Below are 23,327 nucleotides of genomic sequence, written 5' to 3'. Positions count from 1 at the left end.
GGAGGAACCAACTATGGAAGGAGCCCAGCAAGAGGAAGATAACATGAGTATGATTCGTTTCCACATAAAGGAACTTCACGCGGGAATAGCCCGGGAAAAGATATCTATCACCTCAAAGACCTTGATGACAGACATTATTAGCAAAATACTTGCGGAATATGAAGATCTGAAGACTAAGCTAGAGGTTACCCTCGCAGTTAACGATGAAATTAAGAAAGATAAGCAGTATCTTCAAGAGATACTGAGATCAAGAGAAACATTAAATACACAAAATGAAAACAACGAGAATCCAACTTATGCTGGAAAATTAAAGATGAATATTATACCAGAAGTACCTAAACCCTCAAAAGTTGTTAAACCAACTTTATTCATCAAAGCGAAAGAAAAAACACCGAAAGACATTCTAAGGGTAATTACGTCGAACATCAAGCCTGCAGAAGATAAGATACGCATCACCAACATGCGTCCAACCAAAGAACTTTTAATAGTTGAACTGGAATCTGACCAGGAACTCAAGCGTATGAAAGATAACCCTAAACTTCTTGAATGCGGACTACAGATGGAACCCACAAGGAAGAAAAATCCTATGGTAATTCTGTACGATATATCCAAGTCGTACAGGGATGAGGAACTAATGGATGAGCTGTATCATATGAACTTTAGCGAAATTATGACTGATGAGGAAATGTACAACAACCTGAGGTTTAGGTTTCGGACTGGTAGGCGGAATCAGGCCTCATCTCATGTAGTTTTAGAAGCATCACCAAACATGAGAAACCTAATCCTAAGTAAAGGTAGACTGTTCTTAAACTTTTCAGTGGCTATTGTTAGGGATTTTATTTCGGTGCCAAGATGCTTTAAATGTAAAGATCTAGGTCACATTAGTAAGTTTTGCAACAAAGAGACAGTGTGTGGGAAATGTGGAGAATCCCATGCAGAGGAAAACTGTCCGTCAGCAAACAAATGGGTTTGTATACCCTGTAAAAAACGAGAAAGAAACTGCGCTAAAGAAGAATGTCCAACCTACAGAGAGATAAGAGATAGAATCATTTCTAAAATTAATTATGGATAACCCTTCTCTAGATGTACATAGCAAAACTCTTGATGAAATTAAAGTGATTCAAATCAATGCGCAGGGTTCTAAGATAGCAACCCAAGAAGTGATAAATCATATTATTACTCATAATATAGATATTGCTCTCATCCAGGAGCCTTACCACCTGAAAGGAAAACCAGTTGGCATTCCGAGTCGAATGCAAGTCTACTCAATATCTGATAAACCAATGACATTTACTATAATCGCCAATAGTGACTTACAAATATTCTGGTTACACAATTACTCAACATCTCACTGTATAGTAACGAAAATCTGCTTAGGAGATGATAGCTGGGTTTTAGTAAATATGTACTGCCAGTTTAAAGATCCTATACAACCTTATTTGGATCAACTGGAAAGAATTGTTACTGACCTATCCATGAATAACATCTTAATTGGAATGGACTCGAATGCTAAATCAAAGCATTGGTTTAGCAAGGTCACAGATAACCGTGGCTTGGAACTGGAAGACCTACTGGCCAGTAAAAACTTACATGTTTTAAATAGAAGATCTGATATTCCAACATATTCTAATAGAGCAGGAGCAACATCGAATATTGACTTGACAATATCAAACATGAATGGGCGGTTATCGATAGATAACTGGTGGGTTGCTGAGAAGCTGACAGTTAGTGACCACAACTTGATTAGCTACTGTATCAAACTTAAAAGACGACACACACCAGTCAACAAGAGATTAACCAAAAGAAAATGGAATATGCGTGACCAAGAAATGCTACGCACTCTTGTGGCAAATGAATTAAGGCACAATCCGATAACCTTGGATAACACGATCTCTGGAAATGTAGCTACAGTTGCGCACATATTGGGGACTGCGCCAGGCCATATTCCTAAGATGAAGGAGCAGAAAACTAAACAAGCCTGGCCAGAGTATATCATGAGAAGACGGAACATTACGCGGAGACTCAGAAAGCTCTATCAAAAATCCAAGACGGATAGAGACAGAACATTCTATCTAGAGAAGTACCGAAACTCCAAATGGAAATACGGTAAGCTTATTGAACAGTACAAGATCAAATCCTGGGCCTGTCTAGTACAACGGGAGATCCTTAAAAATCCTTGGAGCATGCCATACAAAATAGTTGCCCAAAAAAATTCACAGAAATTCGTCCCTGTACCATTTAAGAAGAGTGACAATACATACACAAGCTCATGGCAGGAGGCAGTAAGCTTCATAATGGATGGACTACTACCATTGGACGATTCTGAAGAGGACACACCAATCCAGAACAACATAAGATCTACAGTTGATGTAACCTATGAAAATCCTACACTGGTGATACCGTTTGCACAGGAAGAAATCGCCGCGGTGATCGACAGATTGAAAAATGGCAAAGCCCCGGGTCCTGATGGAACTCTAAACGAGTTAATCAAAATTACTAAAAACCAACTTCTCGGAGGTTTACAGACAATCTATAACCAATGTCTAGCAGAAGGGATTTTTCCTGAAGACTGGAAATTAGCAACGTTAGTGCTTTTCTTAAAGGATACCAAAAGAGATCCATCCAATGTAAAATCCTACAGGCCAATTTGCCTCTTGGATGTCTTAGGCAAAGTTTTTGAGAGGCTGATTACAAAGAGACTAAACGAAAGACTAACACTAATAAGGAATTCCAGCAAACAGTATGGGTTTATTAAAGGACGCTCTACTGAGGATGCGGTCAATCGTGTGATAACATCTATAAACCAAACTCATTATAAGTATGTTACTGGAATTACAATTGACATTAGCGGAGCGTTCAATAATGTATGGTGGCCATACTTACTACGAGAACTAAGGAGGTTGCAGATTCCTAAGCCTCTATACAGCTTAATCTGTGATTACCTGAAAGACAGGAGAATACAGTTCGTTTGGGGACATGAGACGATCTGCAGGAGTGTCAACAAAGGCTGTCCTCAGGGCTCTGTCCTGGGGCCAGTCCTTTGGAATATAACCTTGGAACCACTACTGCTGGCTCTCAGCAGGATGGATGAGATCATAGATAGTGTTGCTTATGCAGATGATCTATTAATCATAACCGGATCGAATAATCGCAAAGGTTTGGAGTTCAATGCTAACAAGATCTTGAATCAAGTGGCCATTTGGTCTGAGGAATCTAAGTTGACCATAGCTAAGGAGAAGACATATCAAATCCTCCTTAAGGGAAAACTGGCTCGAGCGCCTATATTCAAGTTTCAGAACTCTTCAATTAAAAATGTTCAAGTCATCAAATACCTTGGAATTCACATGGAAGCTCAAATGAGCCTAAGAGCTCATGTGAACAGTGTTACAGCTAAGGCCAAGTCAGCTTTACACAATATCTTAAACATGGGTAATACTGCATTTAAGATACCATTCAAGATCGCAATGCTGTATTATAAAGCGATATTTGTTACAACTATATGTTATGCAGCGTCTACTTGGGCTTTCCTTTCTAGGAAGAAAGTTGTCCGGGACCGTCTGAGATCGGCACAGCGCAACGTCTTGTTGAGAATTCTTGGGGCCTTTCGCACAACGTCAACTATGTCAACTATAGTGCTAGCTGGTGTCTTGCCTCTTGATTTTGAGGTTCAAAGACACGCTTCTAGATATTGGTTTCGGAAGGGAGACCAAGCTAAGATATTCATGCTGTTGGGAATTAATGTGAATACCATGCAGGACATTGACCAGGTTCTACAAAGCAAATGGCAACAAGAGTGGAGACAATACTCGGGATCAGTACACACGAAGCTATATATGCCTGACGTTAAATTCTGGACAATGAACTCACTCTTTAAACCAACTAAAGGGTTGATACACCTCATTACAGGGCATGGCCCTTATAAGGCACATTTGAAACGCTTTGGCCTCAGTCTAGATGACCAGTGCCAAGTATGTAAGACTACTGATACTCCAGAACACGCTGTGTTTTATTGCAATAAATTTCAAGAGCCCAAAATAAGGGAACTTAGAGCTAAGCTAGAACCAGACCTTGTAAGACAACAACTTACTTGTCAACGAACCTTTCCTACAATTAATGCTTTGGCTGAGCTGATATCTACGCTTGAGGAAATGGAATTCAAACACCATCAAGAGTCACGAGCCCGACAAGTGGTTCCAATATCATCATTTATTGAAAACATGGAACCCACTGGAACTAAGACTAGATCGAGCATGAGACTTGCTGCCCAATTAATGGGAGAAAGCAGCTGTGCACAAAATAATTGCTTAAATGAAATAAGATAGTATGAAGAAGGACCGGCTTCCCTGAATAGAAGAAAACACTACATTACATCCCTCAGAAGAGAACCCGACATACCAGAATTGGATCACTGAAACCAATATATACATTTCCAGTATCCAGATGCTGTCTACCAGTTGAGGACTGCGAGTAGAAGATTGAAGACAGAAGAGGAGGCTTGAGAACTCCCTATTCTTCAGGGATGTCTCTTCAATATAACTCTTATGAATATCTACTTGTCTTCTGATCTAAGGATTCCTCATCAAGTGCCATTATTACTCTCTTATTTATGGGATCTAAGGGTTCCTCGAATATCTTATTCTATATTCTCATTCTTATATTGTATTCTTATATATTCATTATTTTATTTCTATGTTATATGTATCTTTATATTTCATATCTTGCTTATTGTTTGGAGCTACTCAATTTCACAATATTAATTTTTCAAAAACGTCTTGGTTTAAATCTTAGGTACCAAGACTCAGAGCACTTGCCTCTTCTCTCTTACGTACCTTCTGACCTCTCCACTTACCAAGTTAATCCTTATATCCTATTCCGGGATACGGATACCACACTCAGATAAGATCAAGAAAGAAGATCTGAGTGAGAGGGTACCAAAAGTGAGAGTGGCGAGTGGAGGCGGAGGATCGCCGCTCCGTATCCCATCTTGTCCCCAGAAGTAGTAGTAGAGTAGTAAAAGTGATAATGAAAATGTAATACTAATAATAATAATATCGCTCTCTTCACGAAAACAGTCCAGTGAAGATCGAAGCTTCCCCTTGCCTCCTCCACACCCCTGGCCCTCCAGGTTTGTCACACTTCTTCTACGCTTCACAGTTGACACATTGCGCCTTGTACAGTCACGGACAGTACGTATGCGGTTGATTGTGCCTTCCCTGGTGTATTGTGTAAGGATTATTCCTTGCTTATTGGCAACACTGTAGGTGAGTGACGTAATCTTTTCCGGACTGTTTTCGTGGCGTTAGCTTTAGTAATAATCAGTTTTATAACAACAATAACGGGCGATTTTCAAATGCTGTACAAATTCCACAAACAAATTTACTAATGTACTCGGAACCTTTGATCGTTAGTTTTCTGTATACACTCGTATTATCCAACCTCGGAGCGCTCCGGAGTCGCTCCGGAGCGGAGTGGGCAAGTTCTTAGAATATCGCTCCTCGCTCCGGAGCGGAGCGTCACAAGGTATCGCTCCGCTCCGGAGCGGAGTGAACCTTTTCCTAAAATTTCGCTCCTCGCTCCGGAGCGGAGCGAGAAATTTTCCAACTTCCTCTGCTCCGATCCGGAGCGGAGCGTGTCAAGGTAGCGCTCCGCTCCGGAGCGGAGTGAACCATTTTCTAAAATTTCGCTCCTCGCTCCGGAGCGGAGCGAGAAATTTTCCGATTCCAGCTGCTCCGCTCCGGAGCGGAGCGGGATAAGACATCGCTCCGCTCCGGAGCGGAGCGAACCATTTCTTAGAATCTCGCTCCTCGCTCCGGAGCGTTGGCAACAATACCATTATGGTATTTCATTTTGAAGAATGTTTTGATTATATTAGGGCTTCAGAAGAGTCTGTATATTGATTTTGTTTTGTTTACTTAGAAATTGTGAATTATATTCAGGAAATAATTTTTATCTAAAGGGTTTGATTGATTGATTGATTTAGTTTATTTTACTTCGCGTTTTGTGCCGCTTGGCTAATTTGCGAAGATGGGGATGTGTGTGATGAAATGATGAAATTGATGAATGGACATTCACAAACAACCAAGCCCGACCGGGATTCGAACCCGGGACCCTTGGCGTCGCAGCGCGATGTGCTAACCACTCGGCCACAGGGTCGGGCTTATCTAAAGGGTTTGAAGGCTGTAAGAAGTCTCACGGAATGTAATTCTTTAAAGTTGGCAAGCTTATTCTGACATCATTTCCTTTAAGCGTTGAATTCAATGTGTTGTTCGTGGTTCATTTGATCATGTACGGCCAGCTTAGGCGTACAGATCCCAATTTTAAGGTTTCTGGGTTCGAGTCCTTGCCATGATGCTCTGAAATCATGTCAAGAAAATTTGTTTTATCCTGACAGGTGGAAAACAATTTCCATATTAAAGCAGTTATAAAATATTTGAAAGTTTAAATTGAAGAAATGTTGCAACCTGTTATATAGGGTCAAGTGCTGCATGCAAATTATAAGAATATCCATCTATCAACAACATTTTTATCTGTTTAGCACTTGAAGTTTTTGACACATGTATATTTAGACAGTTATTTTGAGCTTTCGACTTATTTACATATTTAAACTAGAATAACGGAAACGCATTAGCCTATCATTGAACACATATCGATTTCCTTGCATTACACGTGCGGTTGGGAGTAAATACACACTTTACGCGTAAATGCTTGATATAATCCTTACAACTGTCAATCATATTACGTACATGGTTTTACGAGGAAGATAAATGATTATCTGCAGCTTCTAAATCTTAATCGATAATTTTAGTACCGAAGTCTGACAAGTACGTATAAATATAAAAATTGTATCGTATAAATAGAAAATATAGCAATTCAGAGAAATCGCTTATTAAGATTAGTTTTATCTTTGACAAAGCACGAGATTTCAACCACATGTTCATGCCTCATTACCAGCCTTAAAATGTCTCCCCGATGTTGCACATATATGCCTATTATATACTTACATTATTTAACTTATTGTAATTGCATGTGTAATACGTAATATAGGTTATTCTAAGATCTACTTGTCGAGAAAGCCACTTCTCTCACTTTCACGTGGACATATTTCTTTTTGCCGATGGTGGTATCGAACCTACGACGGGCCTGTAATTTTCTTCAAAGTAAGGGCTCTTTGTCTGACCTTTATTCCTCTCACCTCTCTCTCTACCTCTCTCTCTACGTTTATTTCTCTCAGATTCTTATTCTCTTGATCTTCAATTTATTTCTCTTAGCTCTCCCCCTCTCTCTCTCTCCCTTAATTCTATTCTTTTTTCAATATCTTACACTCCTGCCTCCCTCTATCTCTTTGTGTGTGCTTGTTTATCTCATTCCCCTTACTTCTTTCAGTCCCCTCCCTCTCTCTCTCTCTCTCTCTCTGTTCAACTTCTATTTCTTTCAGTTTCTTTGTTCTCTCTCTCAATTGTACCTATGTTCTCTTTCTCTCTCTTCCTGTTTCACTTCTTTTATTTCTCTCAGTTTCATTCTGTCAGTTTCATTTCTATTATATCTTTCTCTCTCTCTATCTCTCTCTCTCTCTCTCTCTCTCTCTCTCTCTCTCTCTCACACACACACACACACACACTTCGCTCACTCCTTCCATATATAATATTTTATTCTCTATTAGTTTTCTCTCTCTCTCTCCTTCTCTCTCTCTTTCTCAATTCTTTTCTCTCGTTTTGTTGAGCCGTAAACATAAGGCCAATTTTGACCTTCCTCGCGTCCATGTCATCAATACAATACAATACATACAAGAACCATGAGGCAGTGAAGCAGGGACATATTACTGTAGAAGATGCATTTAGGTGAAATTGCTGAGATACTAAGAGCAATTTCTAAAGGGCAGAGAGTATTGTTTTCTATTATCTCCTGATGATCGAACATTGCACATTGCCTTTCCTCTATTTGTCTGACAAATTCTAGGGTAATAGATTAGCAGATAAATATAGACAATAGACAAGTGCTAACAGGTCCGATAAGTATTGACAGTTCCTACAATGCGAATTGTTTACCAGGAGATCCCGGACTGGAGCCAGACTGGGCGGAGGAATTTCATTAGTATGACGTTTAAGTAGAATACCCTCCACCTCTTTCCAAAGGTTAGGTGGATGGACGAGTGTGGCAAGGCATTATAGACTGAACTAATGTAACCTTGACCAGTTCGTAATACGGACTTGGATTTCAAAGATCATTTTTCACATTGATCCACAGCGCAGTGAATAGAAAATTACGTCTACAGTTTTGACTCCTTGAACCCGAATCCGCTGTAAAGCTTAACGCCCACCGAGACGCGAAGAAACAGCATAACGCAGCAGATGCATTTCCGGCATAACCTTCAGACTTCTGGCACGGAAATTCCCGCTTCGGTTCGGCGCGGTGGGCGTTACGTCATTTGATTCCATTTTGAAGCAAACAACAGAAGGTCTGTTCTTCGCGTCTCAGTGGGCGTTAAGCTTTACACTATGCCGGAAAGTTCTGGAGGAAGCCTGCGCACAACGATAGAGCAGGGGAGAAATCGAGTGGTCGGAGTAAAGCAGTACATGCTGCTGCGAAGGCTGGTAGCTGCAGTCTAGCTGTGGAGAGATTGCTTCTTAATAACGGACCTTCTTAATGTAAAAATACAACGCGGACACTTATAAATCGCTACTGGGGGATAGTTTTAGTTATGAAAAACGGACAACTGTGAGAAGAAAACAATGGCGATTTCTGAAATTCGGTGGTTAAAGTGTTCCGATAATGGACAAAATGTGTTTTTCCGTTCAGAAATTGCAATGATTTGGTGCCAGCCAGACATATTTTCCGCGCTTGAAGAGTACCTAATTATTGAAGCTCATTGTTTTAAAAATGCATACAATTTTTATCTTGTGAAGGGTGTGGCACGTGTGCTACGATGGCAAACATGCAAACAATAAACTTCAAATACAAAATTCGAAATCATTAATGTATGCGAGAAAGAAACTCAGGGATATTTTGTAAAATTGTACATAAATTAGAAATAAATATGCATGATAAATTATGTTGGTTAAGCTTGGAAGAAATTCAAAGCATTGAAATACATAGACGATTTTGTTGCGCAAATCGGATTCAAAGTTTATTTCGGAAAGTGGCCGCTTCTCAATAATGACATTTTTAAGTTCACAATTGGTTTCCGTTAAATGTACATGGGGAGAATGCATGTCACAGAGGAATGGGGATTTTACGAAAATTTGTCCGAAAATGCACTTAAAGCTGTACTGTTACATATACACGCCTGTGCCAATGTTTTACATGCCTTCGGTAATTGCAGTGTGTAACACGATGTCTGAAAAAGTTCCTGAACACACGACACGCAGATGTAACTTATCCTTAACTAGAATTTTCTATTTTCTATCCGACATTTTGCGTTTCTAGCTTTACTAAGGTACAATAGTAACAGCACTGCTTTAAGGATTGACATGGTTTGCATCATAAATTTAACCTTGAAAACATACTCCTCATACGTGGTTTCAACGTTATATGTTCAACTCCAAAGAGCAGTACAAGTCTTATCATGCGAGAACCTGACTTGGTAACACCATCTTATTTGCAATCTCTCTCATTTAACCTCTGTAAGCTAATTCAGATCTGATTTACTTTAATGAATACACAATTTAAAGACAAACACTTGATATCTGAAGTGGGACCACTATAGTCTTAACACTTTTATCTCTAGTCGGTATGTTAAATTGACGTCAATTCTTACCAGAGTGACAAATGCCTCAAGAACAAGGTAGATTGCATTAGGAGTGGCTGCAATGATATTTTTACCTCTATCTGCACCGCAAGTGCAGGTAGAAGAGATTCAGCTGTTTTGTCTGACGTGAGTCAAACTTCACATGTTGTCTGTGAATGATTGGATTCGCGCCTGCAAAAGCGTTAGACACATAACCAAAAGAGAATTACTTGAAAACTGGCAAGAAACAATGGTTAATTGCAGGCAAGATTTACGGGAGAAGATGTTATTCAGTTCAACCATACATACCTAAGGAACTCTGGTATTAAAGTATTACGCTCTCAAGACACCCACTAACAATCCTTAGACATCGTCTACTTTACACCCTTACCCCGAAAGACTGACATGCGAGGAAATTTGTAATATCCCCTGGCTGTCAGTGTGGTGACCCTGGAGGAACATCTGATTCGTATTATCTTTCAATGTCGACTCCATACAACTTCGCGTGTTTTTCCCTCATAAAACACTGCTTCAAATTGAAGTTATCATGTTCCTTCAATGCTCTTGCAATAATTAATATATATCTTTGTGTCTGAAATGAAATTCGTATAAGTGTAAAATATATAATTTTTTTGGTTGACTTTAATTTTTCAGGGGGAGCCTTGGCCTCCCTTGCCCCCTCCCGACGTCCGTGGAAATTGATAAACAGAGGAATTAAAAGAGAAAACAGAGGAAGATAAATAGAAAGAGGCAGATAGGAAAAGAAAGAGATACGTAGAGCCACCGAGGAAGAAAGAGGGGTAGGAAACAAGAAATAAAGAAACAAAGAAAAATAGAAAGTGTGTTTGTGTGTGTGTCCGACAGACAGACACACAGAGAGAGAGAGAGAGAGAGAGAGAGACAAAGGAATAAATATTGAGAGAGTTAGGGAAGAGAGGAATGAAAGAATATAACATTACACCGACGCTAATCCCTTCATCCCATAGTACTTCAACCCTTGCTGGATCTCACATTGATAGTCAGGCAAACAAATCCTAAGGTTCGACAGCGCACCGCAACCTTCTTCATATTTCGCAAGACACGTGGGATAGAACATCAAGAATGAAGAAAATTTGTATCATGAATGGGGTGAAATACTTCTTCCAGTTTCTTATAAATTACTTTCAATTCATTGAAGTGAAATCTTACCTGAAACAGTCCTGTTGAAACTATTGAGTAAAAACCTTAACGCGTATTTGTGTGTAAGATGTACTAGTATTTCAGCGCTGACGATAACGTGAAGTTGTTGAACTAAAAGTTTGATTTTAAGAAACAAAAAGTTTGATTTAAAAAAAAGATCCTTCTTCTGCATTTCTTAATGTTGAAAGGTTAAAATTACTGTACCGATTTTTCGACTATTGTACTAAACATATTGCTCACTTGCTTTACGTAAGTACAGATATCAATGCTACATTTTATCTACACGAGATAAGATTGAAAACCAAAGCTGAAGGACTTTAGCAATATTCATAGTTATTAGTAATATATATATTTATGATTAATACATGCATGATTATGTATACAAAATGCTGATATTATCTGTAAACTTCAATCTACTTCCTACTAATCGACAGTTAACACAGTTGTTTTGTTCAATCAATTACACATCGGCTACTCTTCCTGGATTCAAAATACTGTTCCTGATTAGATTTTTTTCTCCAGTAGAGATATAACCTACATAGCATTGCAAGGATTATAAGCACTACAGGTATCAATGCAATAATGACAATCATTCCTTTTGACAATCCTTTCGAGGCAGTGGAAGTTTCAGGCTGTTTCGTAGATGTCACTGTTGCTGTTTCGCCGGACAAAACGTCACCAGTGCAGTTCCTTGACATGTAATCCTGCCACGTGGCTTGGCAATATTTTGAACCTACGACTTTAACATGAGATTTCTGCAGATTATACAGCACAGAAAGTCTACAACGGCATACCCATGAAATTCCCGACATATCTATCACTTTTAACTTCTTAAGTATGTCGAAAGTATCGTTGTCTATATTCACTATGTTTGCGCCAGACATGACAATTTCTTCTAGATTCCTGGATCCTTGAAAAGAGCGATATGTTAGATTCCCGATGTCACAGTTACTTATATTAAGAGTTGTCAGTGTGGCCGAGTACACTAATGAATTATCCCCCAAGGCTCTGTAGTCATGATTAAATGACAAGTCCAACGTTCGAATCTTCTTGTTGCCTTGAAATGATGCCTTGGACAGAGATCTAATCAGGTTTCGAGACAGATTGAGTGATTGTAAGTTGGTCAAGCCAGAAAATACCTCACTAGGAACACAGAATATATTACAATTGCTCAAGTCAAGACTTGTCATTGAGCGATGATCAAGAAAGTGCACTTTTGGACGTAGCATTAAAGTAGGATTGTTGGCCAGTCGAAGCTCTTTCATTAATAAGTTCCGTGACAACATATCCGGTGGCAAGATTGTTATAAAGTTATTGTTGGACAAGTCCAGTACCTTGAGACTTACTAGTTTATCGAAAGCACCACCGGAAATCTCCTCAATGTTATTGTACGAAAGATCCAACCGTTCAAGCTTATGAAGACTTTGTGTTCCGAAAGAGTCTCTGTGTAAGCTATGCATTTGGTTACCAGAGAAATCCAAGATCATTGTGCCAGGATGAATTTTAGGCACATTTGTCCAGTTCATTCTCGAACAGTCAGTGTAGCATACTCTGTGAGTGTGATTTGTTTGAATGTCGATGACGGGACAGTCGTAATTACTACTTGAACAACATTTCACCTTGTAGACTTGGCACAGGATACATAAATATGAGCACAATTTACGAATATTCATAATACTCGCCTTTAATTTCATAAACAAAAGACATCTGAAAGAGAACAAGCGAGAATATTCTTATAAGACAGATAAATTACGTAAACCATAAGAATAAGAATGGATAAGAAAATCATTTACCTACATGAAGAGAGTGAGTGAATTTTAATGCAAAAGTATTATAATTTCACCTACTTTAGAATTCCATAATTTGCAGGGTTTTATGAATTTGTTTATGATTTCACACAGAATTATTATGCATGTAGATTTTATCATGAAATTTTCTGATATGACAGAAAGGAGTTATGTGTATCTCTGTATGTTTATCCGATTATACTAAAACATTTTAACATATGAATGATATTCTGGAAACGATTTAAAGCCTGGTATGTCAGTTTGTGTGTGTGTAGTTCCAAAGACATATCGTTTAAATATATTTATATCAGTGTTCCGTAGTCTGTATTAACAAATCGTGTATTAACAAATAAAAAGAGCAAAATCTTCGAAATTAGTGATATATTGAAATTTTAAAATCTCAACTAACTAGAATATTCTTGGACGCAATAAAGGAAACCTTAAAATGCTTTCTTGCCAGGATTGATTTAAGATTCTATAAGTAATTAAGTTCATTAGTGAATTGGATAGACTTTTGTGTTATTTATTATATACCGCGTTGGACCTTTGACCGACGACAGCGAAGCCATTTTAGAAAATTCTTCTCCTTTGTGAAAACCGCCATGATATTTCAAATTCTGAAAAATTACATCTGCTTAGAATTCCTTCTAGTGCATTCACGTAAATCTTCGTGGGACTTTCTTAAGCTGTTTAGATATTCGCAATAGTTTCGTGGCTATTTGAGCTTATTTTCTATTATAGATATGTATTATGCCTATCGAAAGTTCACGTCAATGCTCTGGATTTCTATGCAGACGTAAGTTTTTAGAAAGGAGATGAATTTTTGAAAACAGCTTGGCTTGGTTAGGCCAAAGCCCCAGGCTTGAGGCTTGAACACTTTGCAGATTCTACGTAAAACATTTTGCAAGAAAATATATTGCTAGTATGAGCCAACAAATACTATCTACATTACAAACGTGATATTGTTTAGCTGCAGAAGTTACATTAACGTTTTCACAGTTTTGTGTGATAAAATCTGACCAAGAAGTAGAGCAGCTCAACGCTCCTAATATTTTCAATCCTTTCTCCTTCTGCAAGTTATAGATTTCTATCAAGGAGCAGTTACATTCCCAGAAGGTACCAGTTAGGTCAAGAACCTTCAATTTTCGCAAATGCTTGAACGCATCTTGATCCACTTCCGTAATCCGTGTATCGGCAAGAATGAGCTCCTCTAAGTTTTGCATGTGCGAAAATGCACGAGATGAAAGTCTGGTGACGTCACATCCCGTCAAGTGTAACCGCCGTAAGGTTGACGAGTTTAGAAAGTACGACTTGGCATCTACTTTCAGGTTCTTATTGTGGGAAAGATCAAGTTGTTTCAGTTGAACGTTAAAGCTAAACATGTCCGGGTGTATGTTTGTCAGTAGGTTGTTGGAAAGATTCAATACTTGCAGTGAATGCAAGTTTGTGAAAGATTCCTTGTGAAGGCAGTATATATCGCAACCGGAGAGATCCAGAAATTCTAGCGACTTACTGTTGATCGTACTAATTTTAGGGTGCAACTTAAGAGTCGGATTGTTTGCCAGAACAAGACCTTTCAAATTGGGGTTCCCTGCGAAGAGATCCTTCTCGAAAGCACCGAGGAATCTTTGACTTGACATGTCAATTTGCTGCAAGTTAACAAGACCCCTGAAAGCAAAAGGCCCGATGTGAGCTAGGTGATTATGTGCAAGGGTTATCGTATGAAGACGCACTAGACCCAAATCAGTGAAAACCTCGTTTGGCAAAGTCTTTATCAGATTGTAGGACAAGTCTAAATGAACCACATTCGTGTTGATGTCGCTTGGAAGGCTAGTCAAGTTTTTGTTTCTGCAGTCTGCATAAACTTGGTCAGCTTCGCCTATTTTGTTCAAGTTAACCTCGCAACATATACAATCCGTGGGGGAGAAGTTGTTCTGAGCCGTGGATACACATACCATTATCAGAAACATGAGGAACAATCCCATCTTCTTGAGGAACTTTTTCGGGATGTTACGTGCCCAAAATGAAGAATACCTGGAATAGTGAATGGAACAGTCATAACTTGTTTTTAATATCAATAGTACCAGTTAAAAATATGAAAAGACTCTTAGACAACTATAAAACGTCTGCTCAAACTGTTCATGTAGCAGATCGAGATTTGAAACTGTACTTTGACATTTTGTAGATCTCTGACGACTAATACGTATGTAGCATTAAAGCGCATAGGTTGAGAGATTAGTCGACAAAGTTAATTTAATAGTTTGAGTTGGTGTTTTAAGTCCACTTTATGCACAGTAAGGCTAATCGGGACTGGACCTACAGTTTAAAGTGGAATCCGAACCACTTGTGCCTCCACCGGGTATCGAACCCGGGACCCCTTGATTACAAGGCGAGGACGCTACCACTGCGCCATCTGGGAGGCCAGTTAATTTAATAGCAAAAATTCAAATGTTGGAACTAATGTCTGCGAAAAACGTGTCTATACTTATATATTTCTGCTATCTCTAGTAGCTAGTAACGAAACAAAACAAAGCATCCAAAGTTAATGAATTTTCCAAAAGACCTGAAATTGTTTTAACAGTGTGATAAATTAGATATTGTAAATAAGCAGATAGAAGCCCATAATCAATGTTTTGTTTTATTTAAGTTGAAAATAGTCAGTAAACTTTTGTTCAATTTTCGATTTAAACTTCATCAGTTTCATTACAATTTATCATCATTTGAAGTTTAAAGGAAGGATGACATTGAAGATATAAATGGAAGCAAACTATCTTACATACCCAGATATGAACATCATGCTACGACGCCAGGGGTCCCGGGTTCGAATCCCGGCCTGGGCATGGACGTTTGCAAGTGTCCATTCATCAATTTGATCATGTCATCACTCATCCCCTACTTCGCAAATTAGCCAAAAGTGGCACAAGAAGCGAAGTAAAATAAAGCAAATCCATCAATCAATCAATTCTCAGATATGACTCTAAGTTGTGCAATTAACAAAGCTGACTGCTAGTAAGAAATATTATACGACTACATAATTACAACTTATTTGTATCGTCTGTTACATATTCCATATACTACATATTTCGTTCAATTTTATGTATCCATTAACTTCGCAATGAAATTAAATGTAACAAATATTCTAATGAAATAAATTAGTTCATCATTAATTTTACGAGTTCGTATGTGTAAGAGCATTTGTATTATTGCCTTACAGTATGCATATTCGATATATCATTAAAATGTTTATGATTATGTTTTCATTTGTGAGCACATTTTATGTACCAACCACTCAACTTTTCAACATAGTAGGTTTTCACTTGTTACTACAGAACATTTTGGCTAGTTAGGTCTAAGTGTTCCTATTGTCTTAAGTTACTTTATCATAAACATGTTTATTTCCAGTCTTGGTCATTTTTTGTGTGGACAATATATGAATGGACTTGTAGATGTATAATCATTTCCAAAATCCTCATGTAAGTTTTTTCGGCAAGAAACAATTACCTAATCTGCTTCCACTTATTTTCACGATTTTTTAAAACCTCACTGAATTCGAATATTAAGATACCAATTTACACACCTTGCTTATACAATTTTATGGACCTTTTGATAGATTTACTGTTTTTAAGTATGCACTTTCAATGTAAGCGATACAGTTGAAGCTCAGAAAAAACAATCATAATTGACAAGAATAGCACAATAAAAACAATCCACAAGCTGCGAACGTGCATTTGCAAATACATAAACATTAGGCCTAACTAGCACAGGCAACACATTCACTTAGTTTCTACAGCTAATCCAAAGTGTAGTACATACAGGTAGGTTCATGAGGCATTTAACGTGTTCTTTACCAAGGTTAGTTGAAAATATTTGCTCAAATATAAAGAAAGGAGCGTTACATCCGTGGGGAATTTATTTCATAATATTGCTAACGTTATAATAGGATGGTTTTAACTTGAATAAAAGACAAATAAAAATAAACATAATTATTTATCTAAGGTGCACATTGCATTATCTTGTAAGTAACCTCAAATGTATTGAGTCACATGTTAATTGTTTAAATATTTGGTAGGTTTCACTTACGAACTACGTACCTTTAAATTTGAACTCTTAATTCTTTGCTTCGAAATATAGCAACTCGTTCAAATATGTGTAAATTATATCTCACCTTAAACGTTTATTTGTTGATATATCATGATAAAAAAGTCTGCATGGATTTCATGAACAGTAAACGTATATTTCATGTACCTATATACCTCAGAGCCCACTGGAATATAAAGTTTCATGAAGTCCTGCGCAACTCCACTTGAGGTAATTTCTCTTCGACCAAAGACCGTTTACTGTGCTTGATTGACTCACCTGAATGTATTCAGCTTTGAAACTATTTCATTGATCTGCAAAGGTGAAAGATTCATTTCTACCTCATAATAATTATATATTATATATGAACAACAAGAGGACACATTATTGCGCTCATATCTAGGCCTACCTTAGTTTACATTCCAACAAGTACAGTGGGATCCATGAGTATTACCGTGCAAATTGTCCATTATTATTTTCATTAATTTTTCTCTTACATCGTACGTGGTCTCCCCGATGGCGCAGTGGTAGTGTAGTTGCCTTGTAGTCAAGGGGTTCCGGGTTTGATAAAGTGGTTCGGATCCCACTTTAAACTATAGGTTACGACCGCCTTTCGGGGCTGAACTCCTATCAGAACTCCCATAAGAGGTCCTTAAAGCTCTGTCTCACTGTTGCCAAGTTTATTATTTACAATAGCAAACTTACACAAATCAAAAAATAAGATGTGATCGAGGGGTTATAAGGTCCAGTCCCGATTAGCCTTACTGTACATAAAGTGGACTTAAAGCACCAACCAAATCAAAATCAAATCAAATCTTACATCGTATGTGTTTTTAAGCGATGGATTTTTATGTATGCTGGTGCAGAAGTTGTCAACGGCTTGTTTTTTAAAATTTTCTTATAATTCTTGATGCTCTTATTGGGCCAAATAAACTGCACGAACATGGTGATGGACTATTTTCACGGTAATTCTTATGGATCCCACTGTACAATAGCTAAAAAGATTAAACCAATTATGATGGGCATGGGCAATCTTCTAAATAATTAATTCAGAATTTATAAAAAAATATTAAAGTTAAACAGAGGAACAATAAAATACTATAGACAAAGGACACAGCTAAGAGTACACATACAGAAGGTATTCCCACGGACTATTCCGAGAAACATTTACGCATCATGAATGAACATCTAGGGAACCCGGATAACCAATGGTTCATGGAATCCGGATGATACCACACTAAAACAGACTTAACACTACCACTAAGAGGATAAAGACACTTGTATTTGTACTTTTTGTAATGTTTTCATGTATTTGTTTGTAACATACTCATGTAGGTTGAACTTACAGTTATTCAGACTACTAGAGCAACTCCTATTTGGAACTGCAATTTAACATGCACCCAGTGTGGTGCAGTTTAGGATGCATCGTAAAGCTAGCAAACGTTAAGCTTGTTCGAAAAATATTACTGTGTATGAAATATCATCATACACGTTTGTATGGCTTTAGTATCACCTTAAACAAACTTCAGAAATACATGAAATGTCCATGATGTAAGTTGTTATCCTAGCTTGAAAGTTGAAACCAATTATGTTCAGTTGAACATTAGACCAAATAGTGAATTTGTGATTGCCTTACTAGTTTGTTCTTGCAATTGCCATATTCGTGGCATGCCCCTTTGTGGACTAATCGATATGTGCTTGCTTCACATAGAACGTATCTGTTTCACGAACAAGAACCGAGAGGTCTGTAAAGATAAAAGTCTACTGGTCAGACTGGCTGAGTTCCCTGATATCTCTTGCACAGAAGTTCAGCAACATTCATAAAACAATCTCTGACAGGGTGAACTTGTACTCTAACGGCATTCATGACCGCTTTGGCACTGCTGAGGCGTTGAAAGCCAGTTTAGATGTTTCAAATGTTAACATGCAAGCCCGATACTCATTCCATGCAGGCAAGTACTTACTACATATTTAGTACTCACCAAAAATCTCAATGTTAATCTTCAGTGCTCAAATCTTGTTTCCGATTTTTTATTCGAACTGTTTTATTATTTAAAAAAAAACATAATAAAACATAACAATCTAATAGTCATAACCTCCATGTTAAAATACAGTATAGTTTTATATAAAAATGAAATATATGATTGTTTACTGAAACTACCTAGGCGCACATTATATATATATATATATATATATATATATATATATATATATATATAGTAGTGTAATTGGGTTGTTTCAAAATAACACTTAGTAGGTATTTGTAGGTATTTGTAGGTAATGCATTTGTAGCCTCTGTTTTTTACCAATCGAATATCAGTTTTTGACATATTTTGACAATTTTTCGTCGATGTTTTTGCGTTTAGCGATATTTCTTTTTTTTCCCACTCACACTTAGTAGGTATTTGTAGGTATTTGTAGGTAATGCATTTGTAGCCTCTGTTTTTTACCAATCGAATATCAGTTTTTGACATATTTTGACAATTTTTTGTCGATGTTTTTGCGTTTAGCGATATTTCTTTTTTTCCCACTCACACTTAGTAGGTATGCATTTGTAGCCTCCTTTTTTATCAATCGAATATCAGATTTGGGCATATTTTGACAATTTTTTTATCGATGTTTTAGCGTTTAGCGATGTACATGATGAATCCACAAACAGATTTTTCCTAAGTCTTACCGTTTCCAAGATAACACCACTTCCGGTCGCCATTTTGGATTTCCGAGCATAGGTTCTATTCATATTTTACTTACATATAGGCGTACGTGATGAATCCACAAACAGATTTTTCCTAAGTCGTACCGTTTCCAAGATAACACCACTTCCGGTCGCCATTTTGGATTTCCGAGCATAGGTTCTATTCATATTTTACTTACATATAGGCGTACGTGATGAATCCGCAAACAGATTTTTCCTAAGTCTTATCGTTTCCAAGATAACACCACTTCCGGTCGCCATTTTGGATTTTTGAGCATAGGTTCTATTCATATTTTACTTACATATAGGTGTACATGATGAATCCGCAAACAGATTCTTGCTAAGTCTTACCGTTTCCAAGATAACACCACTTCCGGTCGCCATTTTGGATTTCCGAACATAGGTTTTATTCATATTTTACTTACATATAGGCGTACGTGATGAATCCGCAAACAGATTTTTCCTAAGTCTTACCGTTTCCAAGATAACACCACTTCCGGTCGCCATTTTGGATTTCCGAGCATAGGTTCTATTCATATTTTACTTACATATAGGTGTACATGATGAATCCGCAAACAGATTCTTGCTAAGTCTTACCGTTTCCAAGATAACACCACTTCCGGTCGCCATTTTGGATTTCCGAACATAGGTTCTATTCATATTTTTTCTAAAGTATAGGCGTACATGATGAATCCGCAAACAGATTTTTCTCAAGTCTTACTGTTTCCAAGATAACACCACTTCCGGTCGCCATTTTCGATTTCCGAGCATAGGTTAGTAGATCATAAATGTGACTCCCATGACAATTCTGATTTCTTGACCAAACGACCACAAAAACCTCAAAAACTCACTCTCTCTCCACGTTCCGCGCCTCATTTATTACGCTCACGATGTTTCACGGCGCAGAAAAGCAGTGATGAGTGAAAGATGCACTCTCATCCTTCAAGGATGAATGCACCTTATCGTAATTTTCCAAGTCCCGGGGACCAAATGTTTATATATATCGTGATTTTTTGTAAACCTCTCTCGGGAAACGATGTGCCACACGCGCGCGCGCGTGCCTCTCATTATTTCTGTATTGTGACGCAAACAAACAAATAATAATAATTGTTTTTTTTTTTTTTTTTTTTGGATTCCTGGCCCCTATAACCTCGCCAGGGTGCGTGGTGCCCAACCAAAAAAAGTATAAGGTTCTAACGGCTGCGGTTAGATAACCACACCTCTGTAGAGTTTCACGTGTTTTTTTTTCTCAAAGGTCCTATGGGACACCTCTGTTTGTCAAAAATTCGAGATATTTGCAATTTAACGCAGGACTTGGAAAAAAATTTCGGAAAATTTTTGGTTCCATGACGACCTATGTTTATTTTGGTATGGGTGGACAGAGGACACCGAGACTCGACCGATGCACTAAACCCGACCTCTCTACGACCATTTGTTCAAAAGTTACTACGAGTGATCAAAGTTTTTGGGAGGGGGTGGGCTAACTTCTTACCCCTTGACCCCAGGACCACCAAAACTTGGTATACGTATTCTACACCTCCAAAATCGACAGGGGGCATCTAACGATGCCGTATGGGGGTGTTTTTCGATATATTTTTTCGATAACTCTTACCATTTTCGAGATATTTGCAATTTAAGATTTTTTTAACGCTGGACTTAGATAATTTTCGGTACATTTTTTTTTTGTTCCATGACGACCTATGTTTATTTTGGTATGGGAGGACAGAGGACACCGAGACTCGACCGACACACTAAACCCAACCTCTCTACGCGTACTCTACATCACCAAAAAAGGTTAAAGGTTCCAAATAACAATAGTTAGAGTTTCCCCAATCTAGTAAAGTCGATTGGTTGAAATCTCCAAGGCGTATTTTGCATTTTTTTTTTCAAACATGAACACGTTAAAACTGAACTGTCTCGGATTTTTGAGTTTTGTATTCGCCCTGATAAAATTCTATATAAAATAACATACCTGAAAATTATATTCACAGTAGATTGATTTTTTTGAGTTTGTAATCACCTCAAGAAATTCTATATAAAATAACATACCTAAAAATTGTATTCACAGTAGATTGAATTCTTGAGTTTTTGTATTCGCACTCAAGAAATTCTATATAAATAACATACCTGAAATTCTATTCACAGTATAGATTGAATTTTTGAGTTTTGTAATCACTCCAAGAAATTCTATATAAAATAACATACCTGAAAATTGTATCGCTATATACTAGACTTTTTGATTTCTGTGATTTTGGAGAAAGCGCAATGGCATCCACCACCAGTTTCAATCGTAAAAATGATAAAACTGAATGTGTTACTTGTGGGAAGCTAATCTCAAGGAACAATTTATCGGTACACAGAGCAAGATGTAGCGAAACAGGTTCGAGAATTAATCGTTCGTTACCTTCTAAGTCTTGTGCTCTATGCGGAAAAATGATCAGCATTGCACATTTAAGTAAACACCTGAAAATTTGCAAACCATCGACCGGGCAAGCATCGAAAAGGAAAATCGATAATTCAGAAACGGAAGCTTCCACTTCCAAACTAAGTAAATTATCTAATGAACGCAAACCAATTAGATCTGCGTTCAACGACCAACTCCAGGATTTTTCAATTAAGTCAGAACCAGGCCGTGACATCCTTAGTTTCTTGGACGAAACGAAAACATCTGTACTAAATATTTTGAAAGATAAACTTGAAAACAACTCTATAAAAGTATACGTTGTTCTGTTTTCTGAATACGAGAAAGTCGATGGCACAACGAGTATTTTTTATCATCGTACAAAAAACCAGACACTTTATTTTGCTGACGTCGAAAATGTGAACAACTTCTATAATAAAGTTTCCAACGAGCTGGTTAAGAAACACAACGATTTCGAGGCTAAAGGGTCGGGATGGTCTCTGTGTGGAAGTCCTCACACGTTAACCGTTTACGTGAACCGATTCTCGCCTCTTCACGCTTCCAGCTACGTTCCTCTTCCACCGAACATTCAACACAAGAGGGCTGTGTTAAATATACAGAACAGCGATAACAAGTGTTTCCTTTGGTGTGTGTTGGCTGCACTGCATCCTGTTTATTGCAAAAATAATCCACAGTGGGTTGGACATTACAAACAATACGAGTCCGACTTTCAAAGTGTAATGTCTGGCATTGAATACCCGGTGACATTGTCGGATATAACAAAGTTCGAAAATCGTGCAGGAAAACGCATCGCTATTAATGTGTATTCCTTCACGTCAGATAAATATCTCGTGCATCCCGTCAGGATAAGCGATATCGACGATGACGATGCTTGTGTAATAAATCTTCTTCTTATTTCCAACGAGGATGTTCATCACTACACGCTAATTCGTTCACTATCACGCTTGGTCAGAAGTCAATCAACCAAGCATGCAAACAACATCGAAGTTTGCCCGAGATGCCTAACCACGTTCGACGATCGTGACCGACGTGATCATCAAAATCTTTATAGTCGTCAAATTGCTATCGAGAAACTTGCCGAACATAAAATTTATTGCGGTGACAACAGACCGGCTAGAATGTTGATGCCCGAAACGAACGAAGTCGAAGAATTCAAAATGCACAAAGCATTGTTGGAACATCCCGCAATCATCGTCGCAGATTTCGAGGCGTTCCTCAAACCACTCTCCTACTGCGATCCGGATCCTGAAATTTCCTCCACAACGCCGTACCAGCTTCATCAACCTAATAGTTTCGGCTATGTTGTTGTGCGACGTGATAAAATAAATGAAGCATATATATACCGCGGACCAAATGTAATCGAACACTTCCTGGAAAAAATGGTGGAGGAGGTTGAGGTAATTGGTAGCGTACTGCTTACATCAAAACCGATGGCACCTTTAA

General features: G+C 38.0%; 3 protein-coding genes across 3 annotated transcripts in view; 1 reads left to right on the top strand and 2 right to left on the bottom strand.

Annotated features, from left to right (window-relative positions):
- LOC145991257 (trophoblast glycoprotein-like) overlaps window positions 1-23,327 on the top strand; it is a 53,799-nt gene that overhangs the window by 8,458 nt on the left and 22,014 nt on the right. The window lies entirely within an intron of this gene.
- On the bottom strand, window positions 11,298-16,395 carry LOC145991255 (tsukushi-like). Its single transcript, XM_083127214.1, has 3 exons — window positions 16,268-16,395; window positions 14,646-14,724; window positions 11,298-12,610 (listed from the first exon to the last, which is right to left on the bottom strand). The coding sequence occupies exon 3, from the start codon at window positions 12,595-12,597 to the stop codon at window positions 11,356-11,358; it is 1,242 nt and encodes a 413-aa protein (XP_082983340.1). The 5' UTR covers window positions 12,598-12,610; window positions 14,646-14,724; window positions 16,268-16,395; the 3' UTR covers window positions 11,298-11,355.
- LOC145991330 (uncharacterized) lies at window positions 12,689-17,102 on the bottom strand. Its single transcript, XM_083127331.1, has 3 exons — window positions 17,047-17,102; window positions 13,796-14,724; window positions 12,689-12,696 (listed from the first exon to the last, which is right to left on the bottom strand). Exons 1-3 carry the CDS (start codon window positions 17,100-17,102, stop codon window positions 12,689-12,691), a joined length of 993 nt encoding a protein of 330 aa, XP_082983457.1.

Source organism: Lepisma saccharinum, chromosome 8, assembly GCF_977018435.1.
Source record: "Lepisma saccharinum chromosome 8, izLepSacc3.1, whole genome shotgun sequence".
Taxonomy (NCBI): domain Eukaryota; kingdom Metazoa; phylum Arthropoda; class Insecta; order Zygentoma; family Lepismatidae; genus Lepisma; species Lepisma saccharinum.
Note: the sequence above shows the minus strand (reverse complement) of the source record. Positions and strands in the feature narration are given on the sequence as shown.

Bases quoted from the DNA above. Each gene is read 5' to 3' on its own strand.
- LOC145991255 (XM_083127214.1), bottom strand. From the start codon at position 12,597: ATGAAATTAAAGGCGAGTATTATGAATATTCGTAAATTGTGCTCATAT.
- LOC145991330 (XM_083127331.1), bottom strand. From the start codon at position 17,102: ATGAATCTTTCACCTTTGCAGATCAATGAAATAGTTTCAAAGCTGAAT. The intron at 14,725-17,046 runs GTGAGTCAATCA...TCACTATTCCAG, and splicing joins TCAAAGCTGAATACATTCAG to GTATTCTTCATTTTGGGCAC.